Source organism: Andrena cerasifolii, chromosome 11, assembly GCF_050908995.1.
Source record: "Andrena cerasifolii isolate SP2316 chromosome 11, iyAndCera1_principal, whole genome shotgun sequence".
In the NCBI taxonomy this organism is placed as follows: domain Eukaryota; kingdom Metazoa; phylum Arthropoda; class Insecta; order Hymenoptera; family Andrenidae; genus Andrena; species Andrena cerasifolii.
Genome location: NC_135128.1, coordinates 6,164,245 through 6,176,381, shown reverse-complemented (window position 1 = coordinate 6,176,381; position 12,137 = coordinate 6,164,245). Strand labels below are relative to the sequence as shown.

General features: G+C 48.5%; 1 protein-coding gene across 4 annotated transcripts in view; it reads right to left on the bottom strand.

Annotated features, from left to right (window-relative positions):
- The window catches only part of Camta (Calmodulin-binding transcription activator), a 43,375-nt gene that overhangs the window by 24,415 nt on the left and 6,823 nt on the right, over positions 1-12,137 (bottom strand). For all 4 annotated transcript variants that reach the window (XM_076823134.1, XM_076823132.1, XM_076823133.1 and 1 more), the window contains exons 2-3: positions 5,200-5,626; positions 4,714-4,993 (exon numbers count right to left, since the gene is read on the bottom strand). In XM_076823134.1, the coding sequence (XP_076679249.1) occupies positions 4,714-4,993; positions 5,200-5,433 (514 nt within the window). In that variant the 5' untranslated portion in view covers positions 5,434-5,626. The remainder of the gene's footprint in view (positions 1-4,713; positions 4,994-5,199; positions 5,627-12,137) is intronic.

Here is a 12,137-nt window from a genome sequence, read left to right as displayed (position 1 = left end):
TGCGAAGGGGAGAATCAACAACCATAAATCGCCAGCAACGATTGTTCTTTCAAGGGGCTTTAATTGTTTCGTAATGGGGGATTTATGAGCGGCGGTAATCCGCGGGGCTGAACCGCGGCCGGATTGTCCGAAAAACGCTGTTAATCGGCAAGGATTACTGTCAAAGAACAGCATTTCGAAGATGAACGAGTCGCATGAATTCCCAGCCGAACGTTATTTAGGTCAGCACGCAAAGCCAAAAGGGCTAATAACCCAAAGGTCTCTTCATGTGTTAAATGCGACATAAATAGACCCGTCGCTCTCGCTCATCCCCCCGGGGTCGTTTTATCTAGCGACCTTAAAGAACGGAGAAGTAATTCGAGTTCACGCGATTGTATTGCCGGCTGTACAGTCGTACAAACGAGGCCTTTATCAAGTCACTTAAATAAATTTAATCAGATTTTACTGCCTGCCGGGATCGCTGGCAAGTTCACCCTGAACAAAGGGGAAGGGAACGGCGAAAAATGAAACGGGCGGGAGGGAAGGAACGGTGGCAGAAGAGCCGAAGAGGATGAACAACGGGGGAGGAAAGCTTGCGATAACGACGGGCAAAGAGGCTGGGAGCGGGGAATAAAAACAAATGGCACGGGTAGAATGACAAAAGAGGAAGGGAAAGAAAGAGAAAGGGGGTTCGTTCGGCCCGGTAGAATTCGCGGTGGAAACCGGGCAGGCGCGAAGCGATCAATTACGTAACTCGATAAAACTGGGTCACGTGTCAAAGTGCGGAGCCATCCCCAAGGTGTCCAACTTTTTGGTATAAGCTCGTAAATTACCAGTCAGCTAGCTGCTGCTACCCCCACGGCTTTAAATAGAACGTTGGCAAAGGCCCCTGTCCAACTATCTCTCCCTTTCCCTCTCCCTCTTTTCTCTTTCCATGCACCTTGCCCTCCTTGTCTGTCGTCCTTCCCACCCTCCCCTCCCCTCCCCCCCCCACCGATTTCTTGCCCCTTTATCCCACAGCCAGGCAGGCCTCTCTTGTTCCTTTATCACGTAGATCGGTCCCCCGTTTCGTCGAACACGGGGCAAAGTTAGCCGGACACGTAAGTCGCCGGTCGTTAGTCGCCTACGACGATAGCTCGCGGAGCTAGCAGGAGGAGAAAACAAGAGGAACGAGAGGAAGACGACTGGGAATGAGAATCTTCGAGGACGGAGATAGAGGAGGGGGGCGGAGGGGTTCGGCGAGAGGGAAGAAGAGAGCGAGAGGGAGCAGGAAAGAGAATTCCTGTGTACCTATTCCAGTGCAAGCCAAAAGGGGACAGAAAGAGAGAAGCAGCGTCGCTCTGTGTGCAAGTGTTCCGGTGCAAGCTAGACGAGGAGGAACGGGGAACGAGAGAGGGTGAGAGGGAGAAAGAGAGAGAGAGGGAGAGAGAGAGAGAGAGAGAGAGAGAGCGTGACGGCAGGAAAGCTAAGACAATCAATAAGATCGCCGGGTCTGAAGGAGCTCGTGCTCGGATTCGTCGAGTTGCTTCGGTACTTCCTGCCAGGGACCACGAGAATCGCGTTTAACGGCTAACTCGTAGTCTATCGTCGTTAAACGCAACGGGTCCCGAATTAGGATCCCCTCGGGGAAATGAACGAGAGCGGAATAGAGGCGTGCGCGGAGAGCGGACGTAAAAGTGAAACACGTAGGTAGCGAAGGTATCGAAGGGACGGGAGAGGAATTAAGAAAGGCGCCGGCAGGATTCCGCGGAGGAAGAGACGAACAGGAAGAGGCACGGAAACGAGAGGGACGGCCGGGAGGGTGGAAAAGAAGAGAGTAGCTGCTAGCTAGCTCCTCGAGGGGTCGATACCTACTCTAGTCAGCGGCAATCGGATAGGTCAGGATAGACGGGGATAGGCTAGGATAGTCGTAGGTAGAAGGCGTATATGTGCACGGTGCAGCCAACCAGCGACGCCCTGCGATAGGGGATGCATTCCTACGCTCGCACAGGATAGTAATTTCTAGCTACCAGCCACTAAATTCCAACGATCAGTCGTCGTCTACCAGCGGGCACCGGCTAAATTACGATCTAAGATCCGCGGCGATTGCTCGGCTGGTTTGTCCTTGGTCGCAAGAACACCAGATCCTAGAGAGATCGATAAAGGGGAAGAAATAGCGGAAAGAGCTTTCGCTCGGGGGGGAGGGGGGGAGGGGGGGAGGGGGAAGAAAAATCGTGGGGGGTGCCCTGCCCATGTATATGAACAAGAATGTATGGAAAGGTGACGGAATCGCCGCTCTGGCGGATATTGCCGGAACTTGGAATTATCCCCAACGGGGCTTACCCGCCAGGGTGCACTTCTTTCGGGGTTGTTTCGGCGGAGGGTTGCGAGCTCTGCCCCGGCAACGCGCAGACCAGCCAGTGGCACCAGTCGATAAGGCAGACAGCCAGTTTAGCAGTGCTTTCCGGAAAGGAAATATATCCCTTTGTTCGGCGAGTGGGTATAGTTATTCCAGGGAAACCATCGAGCTTTAGCGTACGTGTAACGAGGCGATCGATCCCACTTTGATCACCGGATCAATTCGTTGGTCAATGAGAGATGTACAACCCACTCGCTCCACTTTGATCTGATTATTTATTTACAAGGGCACGCTCGAGCAATGAACGTGTTCGTAAATCTCGTTCCACGTCGCGACGTAACTTGTCGGTAATCTGACGGTAGCTCTCAAGGGAACTTGCGTTTTACCTGCGCCTACTTAATACCGGGTGAACTCCGCCAGGATTCTATAGAAATTCATGCCAGTATCGACTTTCACGAAACTATTCCTGCTTGCTCCTCATCCGTCCAATTCCCTTCCCGTTCCGAGGGCGAAGGAAATTTTGTCCCGCGTCGGATGTTCCGCGGGAAAAAAAAGCAACGACAACGGTGCATACATGACGTTGAAGCGTTTCAAAAACTCATCGTATCGTAAAATTCTAGCGAGTCGAGAAGAGAGTGGTTTCAAGATCGAAACGGCTGTCCTAGTTTCGGTAAAAGCATTATACACGGACCTGCGTGCGTGGATTCGAAGCAAAACATTTTTCCTCCAGCCTCTTTCCGCCGCGCTAGCGTTACTAGAAAACGAAAATAGCTCCCAGCTTTTCACGAGAACACCGGTGCCCCTGTGTACTTCGTACTAAAAAAAAAAGAAAAAAACATTTTAATTGTTCAGCTGGAAAGGTTATAGCGCCCTGTGTTTTCCGATAGTTCGCATCTAGTCGTTGACACTCGCCACCGATCAACGCTGGTGGAAGTTCTTTTCGGAATGCATTCCTCGTGGATATATTCAATTTTGGAAACGAAGAGAAGCATGTTCGGCCTTTGACGGGGAGAGAACGAAACGGGTGAGATGGAACAGGATCGAAAAAAAAAGAAGAAAAACGTGAGCCGAGGAGAAAAATTATACGATCGTGATGGAGTTCTCGTGTGACGGGTGGAAAAAAAAAGTTTCAAGGAGGTCTCGGTAATGGATCTTTTACCCTCAAAAGTTTAACCAGATTCCTGGTTCGAGTGACTCAACCTTGACGTAATGAAGAAGCAGAACGAACCCCCAGCCGCGTGTTTCAATACGAACAAAACCAGAGAACGAAACTAATTACGAGGTAATCGAGTTTCGCTTTTTAAAATGTATTTACGATGCACGAGACGCTTAACACAGCCTCCACCCTTCCGCTCCCCGACGCGATGTTAAAAATTCATTAATGCGAAGTTGGAGTAATTGTTTCCCCTGTCGTGGAAGTTAATACAAACTATGTATAATTCATGCGGGCTTAAATAGTTTTGATTCGGAACGAAATTCGATCGATGAGCCTCATTTGAAATTTAAATGCGAGACTTAAAGGGGAAGAATTAAAGGGTGCGCCCCGTGGCATGGATTCCGTGGATGTTACGCACAGAATCCCGAATGCTACCCGCAAGCTTTCCCTCCGCTAAAACGTGGCGAACTCCAACGAAGGCTCGGCTAACAGAATGTGTAGTTCGTTAAAGAAGTTCTACCCATATTTTCTAACTTTAAAATCGTACAGCATTTTGTGTCGTGATTCAGGATGCGGCAAACTTTTGCTTCGTTTTATCGTCTTAATTAATCTACTGGTACATAAAATGAGGCGTACCGTGTCACGAGATATCCAATTGCCGGAAACTTTTATTAGAGCACTTTATCTATCCCGGAAGGCTGTTCCGTGCTGAAGGTGTTCTTTCGAATCGCTGCATTTCCAATATCAACGAAAACGGCAAGAAAGATTGCGAACCGTTCGGGGAATAATAAAAGGAAATATCTCATCGATCCGCGAGTACCTGCTGGCATTTATCGAGCTCGTTTCCCTCGCACAAAGAAAGACTCGCCGTTTGGAAACATTGTCCTATTTCTTCGCGAATAAACGCACTCCCGCCGACGGTTTGTCTATCGACCGTAACCAAAATCAGATTGCCCCGTTCCCTTTCCGATCAACGGGGACAAATACAGTAATAGACCCGCGGAGGGCACACAGCTCGAGACGCGTGCACCATAAAGACGCGTGTAACTTTGTCGGCGACTGCTGTCGGGCAAAGGCCGGGCGACGCTGCGAGTGTCGCGAGGTAATTCTCCCTGAGTGCATAAACAGCAAAGGGTCCGATTGGCTCGGAAGAAGTGGCTGCCGTAGGAGGAATAAATAATTCACGGCGGGATCAGCCGGCCTGTCAAAGGTAAAAGCAACTAATGGCGGAAGTACTTACCGGAGATGGGATCCGCGCCATCGAGCTTCCTGTCTAAGGAGACGTTCTCGTGAGCGGCCTCTTTGCTCGTCCTTGGACGACATCCAGAGTTCGATTCGCCGGTACCGATCCCATCTTGGCTCTTGTGATCGTTCCTGAGGTGGTCGTTCCTCTCGTTCAACTTGGAGCCTCCGCCACCAATTCCGACCTTGGACGACGCTTTGTTACCGATACCACCGGCCTTTCCGTTCAGGTTGGTGTTCACCGTCACGTTGCCGTTCGCGGACGCGTGATTGTCGGCCTGGTGAGAAGCACAGGACCCGTTAAAGCGCCAAAGGAACCGCGCGTTGAAGGAAGAGAGGGACCTAATGTTGCCGGTGGAACGAACGAGAGTTCTGCTAAATTGTGAAGAGACGGGGTGGGGGGGTGCGCTGCCAGGGGAGGAAATCGAAATCTGATTCGCGTCCCCGGGCACGAAACAGTCGCGCAATGAATTAATCGACTCACCGTGGTGGTCATGCAGGTCGACGAGGATGAGCGGACGACGACGATGCGATTCTGATTGTGATCATTGGAGGCAATCGTGGACACGGCTGCGTGATTGGCGAGCCCATGGGTCTCGTGAGCGTTATTGGATCCGGCATTGGAATTGCTGTTACTGGTAGCCACGTTACCACCGAGGGAAGTCTGCCTGATCACCAGAACGCTGCCAGCCGGCTCCAGCACCACCACTTGCCTCATCCTCGCCCGTTCCCTTTTAGCCTTTTACCCGCTGTTACTGACGAAGAAGGAGAACGTGCACAGGTTGCACGAGAGCTCCCTTGAAAACGATCCTCCTTCTTCGGCTGATCCAAGTACCCGACGGGAAATGCGTTCTCCAGCCTCCACCCCTCGGCTCTTAAAGCTCCAGCGCGATTGCTGCCACCTGCTCCTCCTGTACACACATACACCAACATACCCGATATTAAAGCTGTCGTCTTAAAGGATGATCCTACTGCCATCCTATTCCGCGGCACGGCCTTCTCTCTCCCTTTAGAACGTGTCACCCGAACGTGTACCAGCGTGGCTTCTTTCGCAAGGCAAATCGATGAGATTATTTTTGCCGGCCGCCTGCCTCAGACTTCCCTCCGACGATCGCCTTCTTTTTACACGCCGCGCCGTTTTAAGGCTATTCGCCACTACCCACGCTCCGTTTTAAGTCGCCAGCTCCTGACGAGCGGTAAACAGCGTAACGAGACTCGACTGACTAGGCTGGGGGTAGCCTAGCTGCATACATATGCGGCCTCAGGTCGGGCCTGCTTTTCGTCGACACGCGAAGGCGTTTGCTTTCGGGATTCCCTGCGAAAAAGGGGCTGGTCGTTAATGTTTCACTCGGCACACAGCACTAGTGCAAGTTCATAGAGATTTCTTCAACTGCCCCTCTGCTTCCTTATCGCGTTAAGAGGCTGGAAAATAAACGACCCGTGTGTGCCGAACGGGGGCTTTGACAAGCGTCGTGATTTCGCTCCGGCTCATCCCGGAATCTGATAACGGAACGATTAAAGGGGGTAAGAGAAGGGTTAGTCGCAAGAAATTTAGGAACACGAAATACATTAATGGCCAGTTGTCACGGGGGATTCCGCGGAGTCATGATGGATTGCCGAGGAGAATAAGAAACGAATGGCACGCGGGCTCGAACATTTGAAACCGCTCCAAATAACGTCGCGATATTAAGTTCTTGGATCGGATGCACGCGAGGGTGTTGCGAGGTTCCAACATTCGCGTCTGGAGGGCGTGTATCTGCCGAAATTAATCACAGTGCGCGCGAGATTTCGTTTACCGTTCGCTACACGTGTATCGCCGCGGCTAATTGAAAAATCATTGCTCGCGTTTAAACATCCTGGACCGAATGCCGAAACGATCGCGCAATTAAATACAGCCGCACGCGTAAGTGGGCGCGATGCTACTTTCTCCGTGGCTGTCATAGCGAGCCGGCTCCCCAAAAGTTGATTCTAGTTGGCAGCCATTATCGTAGATGCGACTCCTGGCAGCCATTATCATAGATTTAGCCAGTGGAACTGAGTCAAAGTCTCCCCGAGCGTGGCTCCATCGCGGGCGCACGAGAGACTCGAAATTATTCGAATAACAATTGCGGGGGAAGCGTTGCCAGTTTTTTTTTATGAAATCGGAAACACGGCGAAGGACGTTTTCGAACTGATTACGCGGAAATTCCATTTCTCGTTCCTCCGAAACGGAGCAGTCGACCTTTTCGGGGACCCGTACAATGCTTGAGCCTAAGTATTTATGCGGAAGGCTACCCCTACGATCTGAAACGGAGTGAATTTAGTTTGACGATTTTTATTTTTTAAAAAAAAAAGTAGCGGGTGTATTTTATTTCTTGGTATTTTTTTACAATGTTTTTTTAAGGGGTTATTTAACAGTGAGTAGCGTAATTAATATTACAACCTCGATAACTCGAATCTCAAGGGATGGAACAAAATCTGCGAATTATACCGTCTTTCTACGAAATTTCGAGTTCTAGAGGTCGGAGTTCTTCTAAATTCGAGTTGTAGATGTGAAATACATTATTTAACATGCAAAATATAGTTCGAGTTAAGGAAATTTTATTTCCAGTTGTAGAAATGTTTACAGCGGAGCGGAAGGAAATAAAGAAAATTTTCATCTTATAGAGGTTTTCGAGTTATCGAGCTTCGACTGTATGTTAAATTTCCTGTAGTTTCAATAATGGTATAATGTAAGAGTTGTTCCATGGGTTGGTAATTTTTTGCAAAATAAAGATCACAAAATTAAGCCCACTGGATATTACACTTAAATTGTTTGGATGAAAACTGATGAAACAATACAAATACACAATTTTATCACCCCTCCATTCGTACACTAGCGAACAAATAAAGTTACCACTTTTTTATTTGTTCATTTTTGTTATTTTTTGGCATACATTTTGGACTGTGGTATGTTTAATATGCATATCCTGATGCAGAATTTAAAGCTGCATAAAACCCAGTTATAGTTGAATTTATTTAACTGACAAACAAAAGTGTTATATGACATCGAACGGGATAACACATTTTTGGAGCTGACAAAGAAGTTACCACGTTTAGTAACTTTTTAGGTTGTCCTAAAAGCAAAAGGTGCCCCACAAAATAATAGATTTTTTTTATTAATGTTCAAAAGTAAATAGTACCATTTTATTGGCTTTAAAACTGTGTTGTCTTGTTTAATGTTACGTAGGGGTGTTTTTGATTAGTTAAATAAATTCAACTGTAACTGGATTTTATACAGTTTTTAATTCTCTTTCAGAATATGCATATTAGGCACACACTGCAGTTTTGAGTTGATATTAAAAAGCAAGAGACGTAGGGTGGTTCGAAAAAGTGGCAACTTTTTTGTCCGCAACTGTATCTACCCTGCATCGGAACGTATGGAAATCAATTAAACCGAACAAACTCGAGACGTGTTCAGTCACCGTACCCAGTGCGAAACGTTCGGCAAGTACATGGCAGCAATTTATATTTTTTATCCGAAATGTTTTAAAACACACGATTGCTTCAACGAACAATAACATTGCGGAATTGTTACAGAAGCTCGATGAAAAAACTACCAGGTGGAATTAATTTACTTGAACTAGACTAATGTGTTTGGTCCTCGGTAATTTCATTTGTTTAGCAGCACGCTGTTTCTCGGCTGCGACAACATGTTTGGGAGTCCTACATTTGCAGATTCACCGATCGATAGCGAGCTTCGCGCGCTGGTGCCCTAAGGCAAATGTTCCCTAATGGTATCGATTAGCTTGAACACACTTTCGATTGTTTCCACGGCGAATCTCTAACGACTTTCGAAATCGCTTTGAACTTACTCTACCTTCTCCTCTCGCAGCGTCGTCTCTCCCTGGAGAATCGAGGAAAAGCCGATAATTCACAAAGGAGCACCATCTACTTGGAATTTCGTCATTTCTCCACGCCCCTTCACTCCCTACGCCCTCGCCGCCCCTTGTGTACTTCGACTTCACCTCGAGGACAGTCGCTCCTCCTTTGAGGAGAACAAACCTAATTTCCGGCGCGCAGTTACATTCGCGAAAGTCGATTTGCGTGCCGAAAATTTAGACGGGGACTTCCATTCGCCGGTCAAGTCGGCTCACCGGCTCAAAACGCAACGGTGACTTGAATGAAAATTAATTGCTCGCGTCTAATCACTTCCTCGAGGATTAAACTATGAATGAAACGGCGCGCTGGCTAGGTCACGCTTCCTGCGAAATTTCCCTTCTCGCTGAAAAGTCCATAACGACTAAGTACTCCAGAGAAGAGACTTGTCTACTCGGAATTTCGTCATTCTCCGCTGCCTTCCGGCCTCTATCCCTCTCTCTCTCTATCTCGCTCCCCTCATCTTGCCTACACTTCAAACTTTCAGATTCACCTTGGAGACAGTTACCCTCTTGCCCTCCACTTCCAAAGCAGAGACCTAATTTAACCGCGCGCATTTGAACCCTCGTAAAATACGAGTCCGCGCGGGAACATTACCGCGACACCTTGGGAGCCTCGGGGCTCCGGGACCATCGCTTCTTAATTAAAAGCAAGAAGCAATGAAATTCAAACTGCTCGAGGAGAATCATCCGCGCACTTGTTTTTTAACGACAATTGGAAAAGTGAAAGATAGCAATTACGCGATGCATCCGAGGAAGTAACGACATACGTAAAAGCTGCGACACCGACACATTTATCCGTCTCTTTGCTCGGCCGCGAATTAACCAATTTAATGGTCGATCAAGCTGCAGTGTTTTGTCAACAAAAGACGCTTGAATCGCCCACGACAGGCACGTGGCGCACAAAGGGCTACAATCTATGTGGAATTTCGCCACGGTTTCTCGATCATTCAACCGTCCTCCGCACCCTTCCGACCTGCTACACCCACCTAACATCTCTCTCACTCGCTTTAACTTTGCGACTCACCTTGGAGCCAGCCGCCCTCCCTTTGAGACGCACTGACCCAGTTCCCTCCTCTCCCCATGAATTGGCAAATTCGAGGCATGAATTTTGGAAAAAGGCTGCCGCGACGAGCTTGTAACCGCTTTACGAGCGCCCCGCGCGGCATCGCGACAACTTTTGAATAACACACGAACTCGGGAACGATCCTGTTTTTATATCAGGACACGCCAGACGGCGGGCAAACCGTGTCGCTCGGTGCCGCGGGGTTGGAAAAATTCCCGACCCCACGAGCGGATGGAAATAGCCCCCCTTTTCCAAAGCTGGCGCGTTTGACCATCTCCGAACCAGTCAACAGCGCCGTGTTTGCGTTAAATTTCGATGACGTGTGTACCTTAAATGAACACGGGCTTCGAAGCAGTCACCCGGAAGCTCTAATTAGCCGGGTTGCGCAACACGATTCAGCTAAACAAGATATACTTTCGCACGCAAATGCGGCGTTACGTACACCTGGAGGAATTTTGTAGGTGTGCGTGGAATGCCGATCAATTCCACGTGTCGCGTGTCAGTTGATATAACAGCTGACGAGTCGTCCGTGAATAGAGAGCACGCTCCACGAACTGAGCAGGATAATTTTCGTCAGATCTCCATGTACGCGGCGAATATGGCGGTTGTTTTGCAGGTGGCTCGAAAATCAGACTGTCCGGGGTTTCCTGGGCTACTGGGGTAGAAATCGGAGCAGAGGTTTACCTCCCTGCATGGAAAACAAGGTAACTCCCACGCGCGCTCCGAAATCGCCGGCAAAGTGCGTTTCTTTGCTTTCGGTCGCAATGCAACGCTCGACTTTATATTCCTTCCATTATTTGTTTATTCTACCTTCGAGAGACGCCGACCTAGTTCCCTCCAACGTGAACGTACCTACAACGCAAACAGCCGAGCAGTGGACTTGAATTTTCGGAAAGGACTTCGTAACACATGCATTTTCGAAAAGGACCTCATTCTTGTTTGCATCGAATATGTGTATACGTTTTTTTATCTGCTCCTCGGCGGCAGCAGGGACGGAAGTTTCCCGACCGGCTATAGAAATCGCGCAGCCTTCGTCCGCGACGAATCGCTTGAATTCAAATTGAAAAACTCTCGCGTTCAAAAGTTCCGGGACCTTTCAACTTTTTCCGCTTCTCCCCGGCTGAATTCACGAAGCCGGCTCGTGTTACGGTAATAATCGAAGCTCACGGTAAAACGGAGCGTAATTAAAATTTGGCGTCGTAAAATCCGTACTTCGGGGAACGCGTTGCTCCGGCTTGTTAAGTGCAACTAAATTTAGGTGTATTAGGCTGCAGCGCCGTGCGAAGGGTGGCTGCGTCAGTGGTGCAAAAACGTTGCCTGTTTTTTGCGGTCTTTTACCAAACAAGCATCATCTCCAGACAAAGTTCCGCGCGAAAGAGCGAAGCATTTTAGCTGTTGCAAACTTGTTTGCTTTAAGTTCGCCGCGATGCCCCTGCGCTTGCCACGCGCTTCAGTTTGCCCAACATTAATATCCTGCAGAAATGCACACAACATCTCGCGACCATCCCCGACGCTTCCCAACCGAAAAGGGCTATTACGGAAAAAGGTAACAACTTCCTGGCTTTATTACCGCGAATACGATTTCCTTTACCATGCCCCTTCTATCGTGAATTTTCCTGCGAGAAAAACACCGGGACAAATATCTGCCAGAATCGATGGAAACGCGAGGACCAAGTTCGCGCGGGACCGTTTTTTTTTTTTATTATTATTATTCTCTGCGTCTGGTGAAAAGGCAATCCCCTTTTTCAAAGTCGACGATAACTTCCGCGAGTAATACATACTATCAAGAGCAAGGTGAACCGTTCGCCAGCGACCTCGACTCGCTGAGATAGGAAGCGACGAGGCAGCGCAAAGGAAACTTCCCTTACTCGAGAAAGTAAGGGAAGTCGTCCGAGTCCTCGAGCTTGTCAACAAGTACAGGCCGTCGGAATTGTGCCGTTAACGCGGACACCAGTTGGGAAATTGATCGAGTTTTCCCGGGCATTACGGCGCGAGCGAGTGCGTTGTGAACGACAGTAAATAAATATTCAGGGGGGAGCCAGTAAATCCTCACTCTTTCGGGATGCGCCTAGTCAACGCGGGAGGACAAATATGTTTGTCCAGGTACAGAAATGCTTCGAGTTACACCGGCGAATAAATCTCAACCTTGGATAGGGTAGACCGGGGGCGGTAGTAACACTTTAACTTTGGAATACGATTACGCAGGAACTGTTACATTTGCAACGAGAACTCTTATATGGAAATGTTACTTACTTGTTTGACAATCATTAGGTCACAACGGTTTCGCTATATGTCAAGTAATATCCAAGTTATTAATGAAAAATGAGAAGCGTGTAAAGTGGTACAACCGACCCGGGGTCAGGGGCGGTTGTAACACTGCAGGGAGTCGATAGTAGCGCAAATTTAACTTTACAAAATTAAAGTATTTATTGATTTAAATTATAATAGTAAATGAAAATA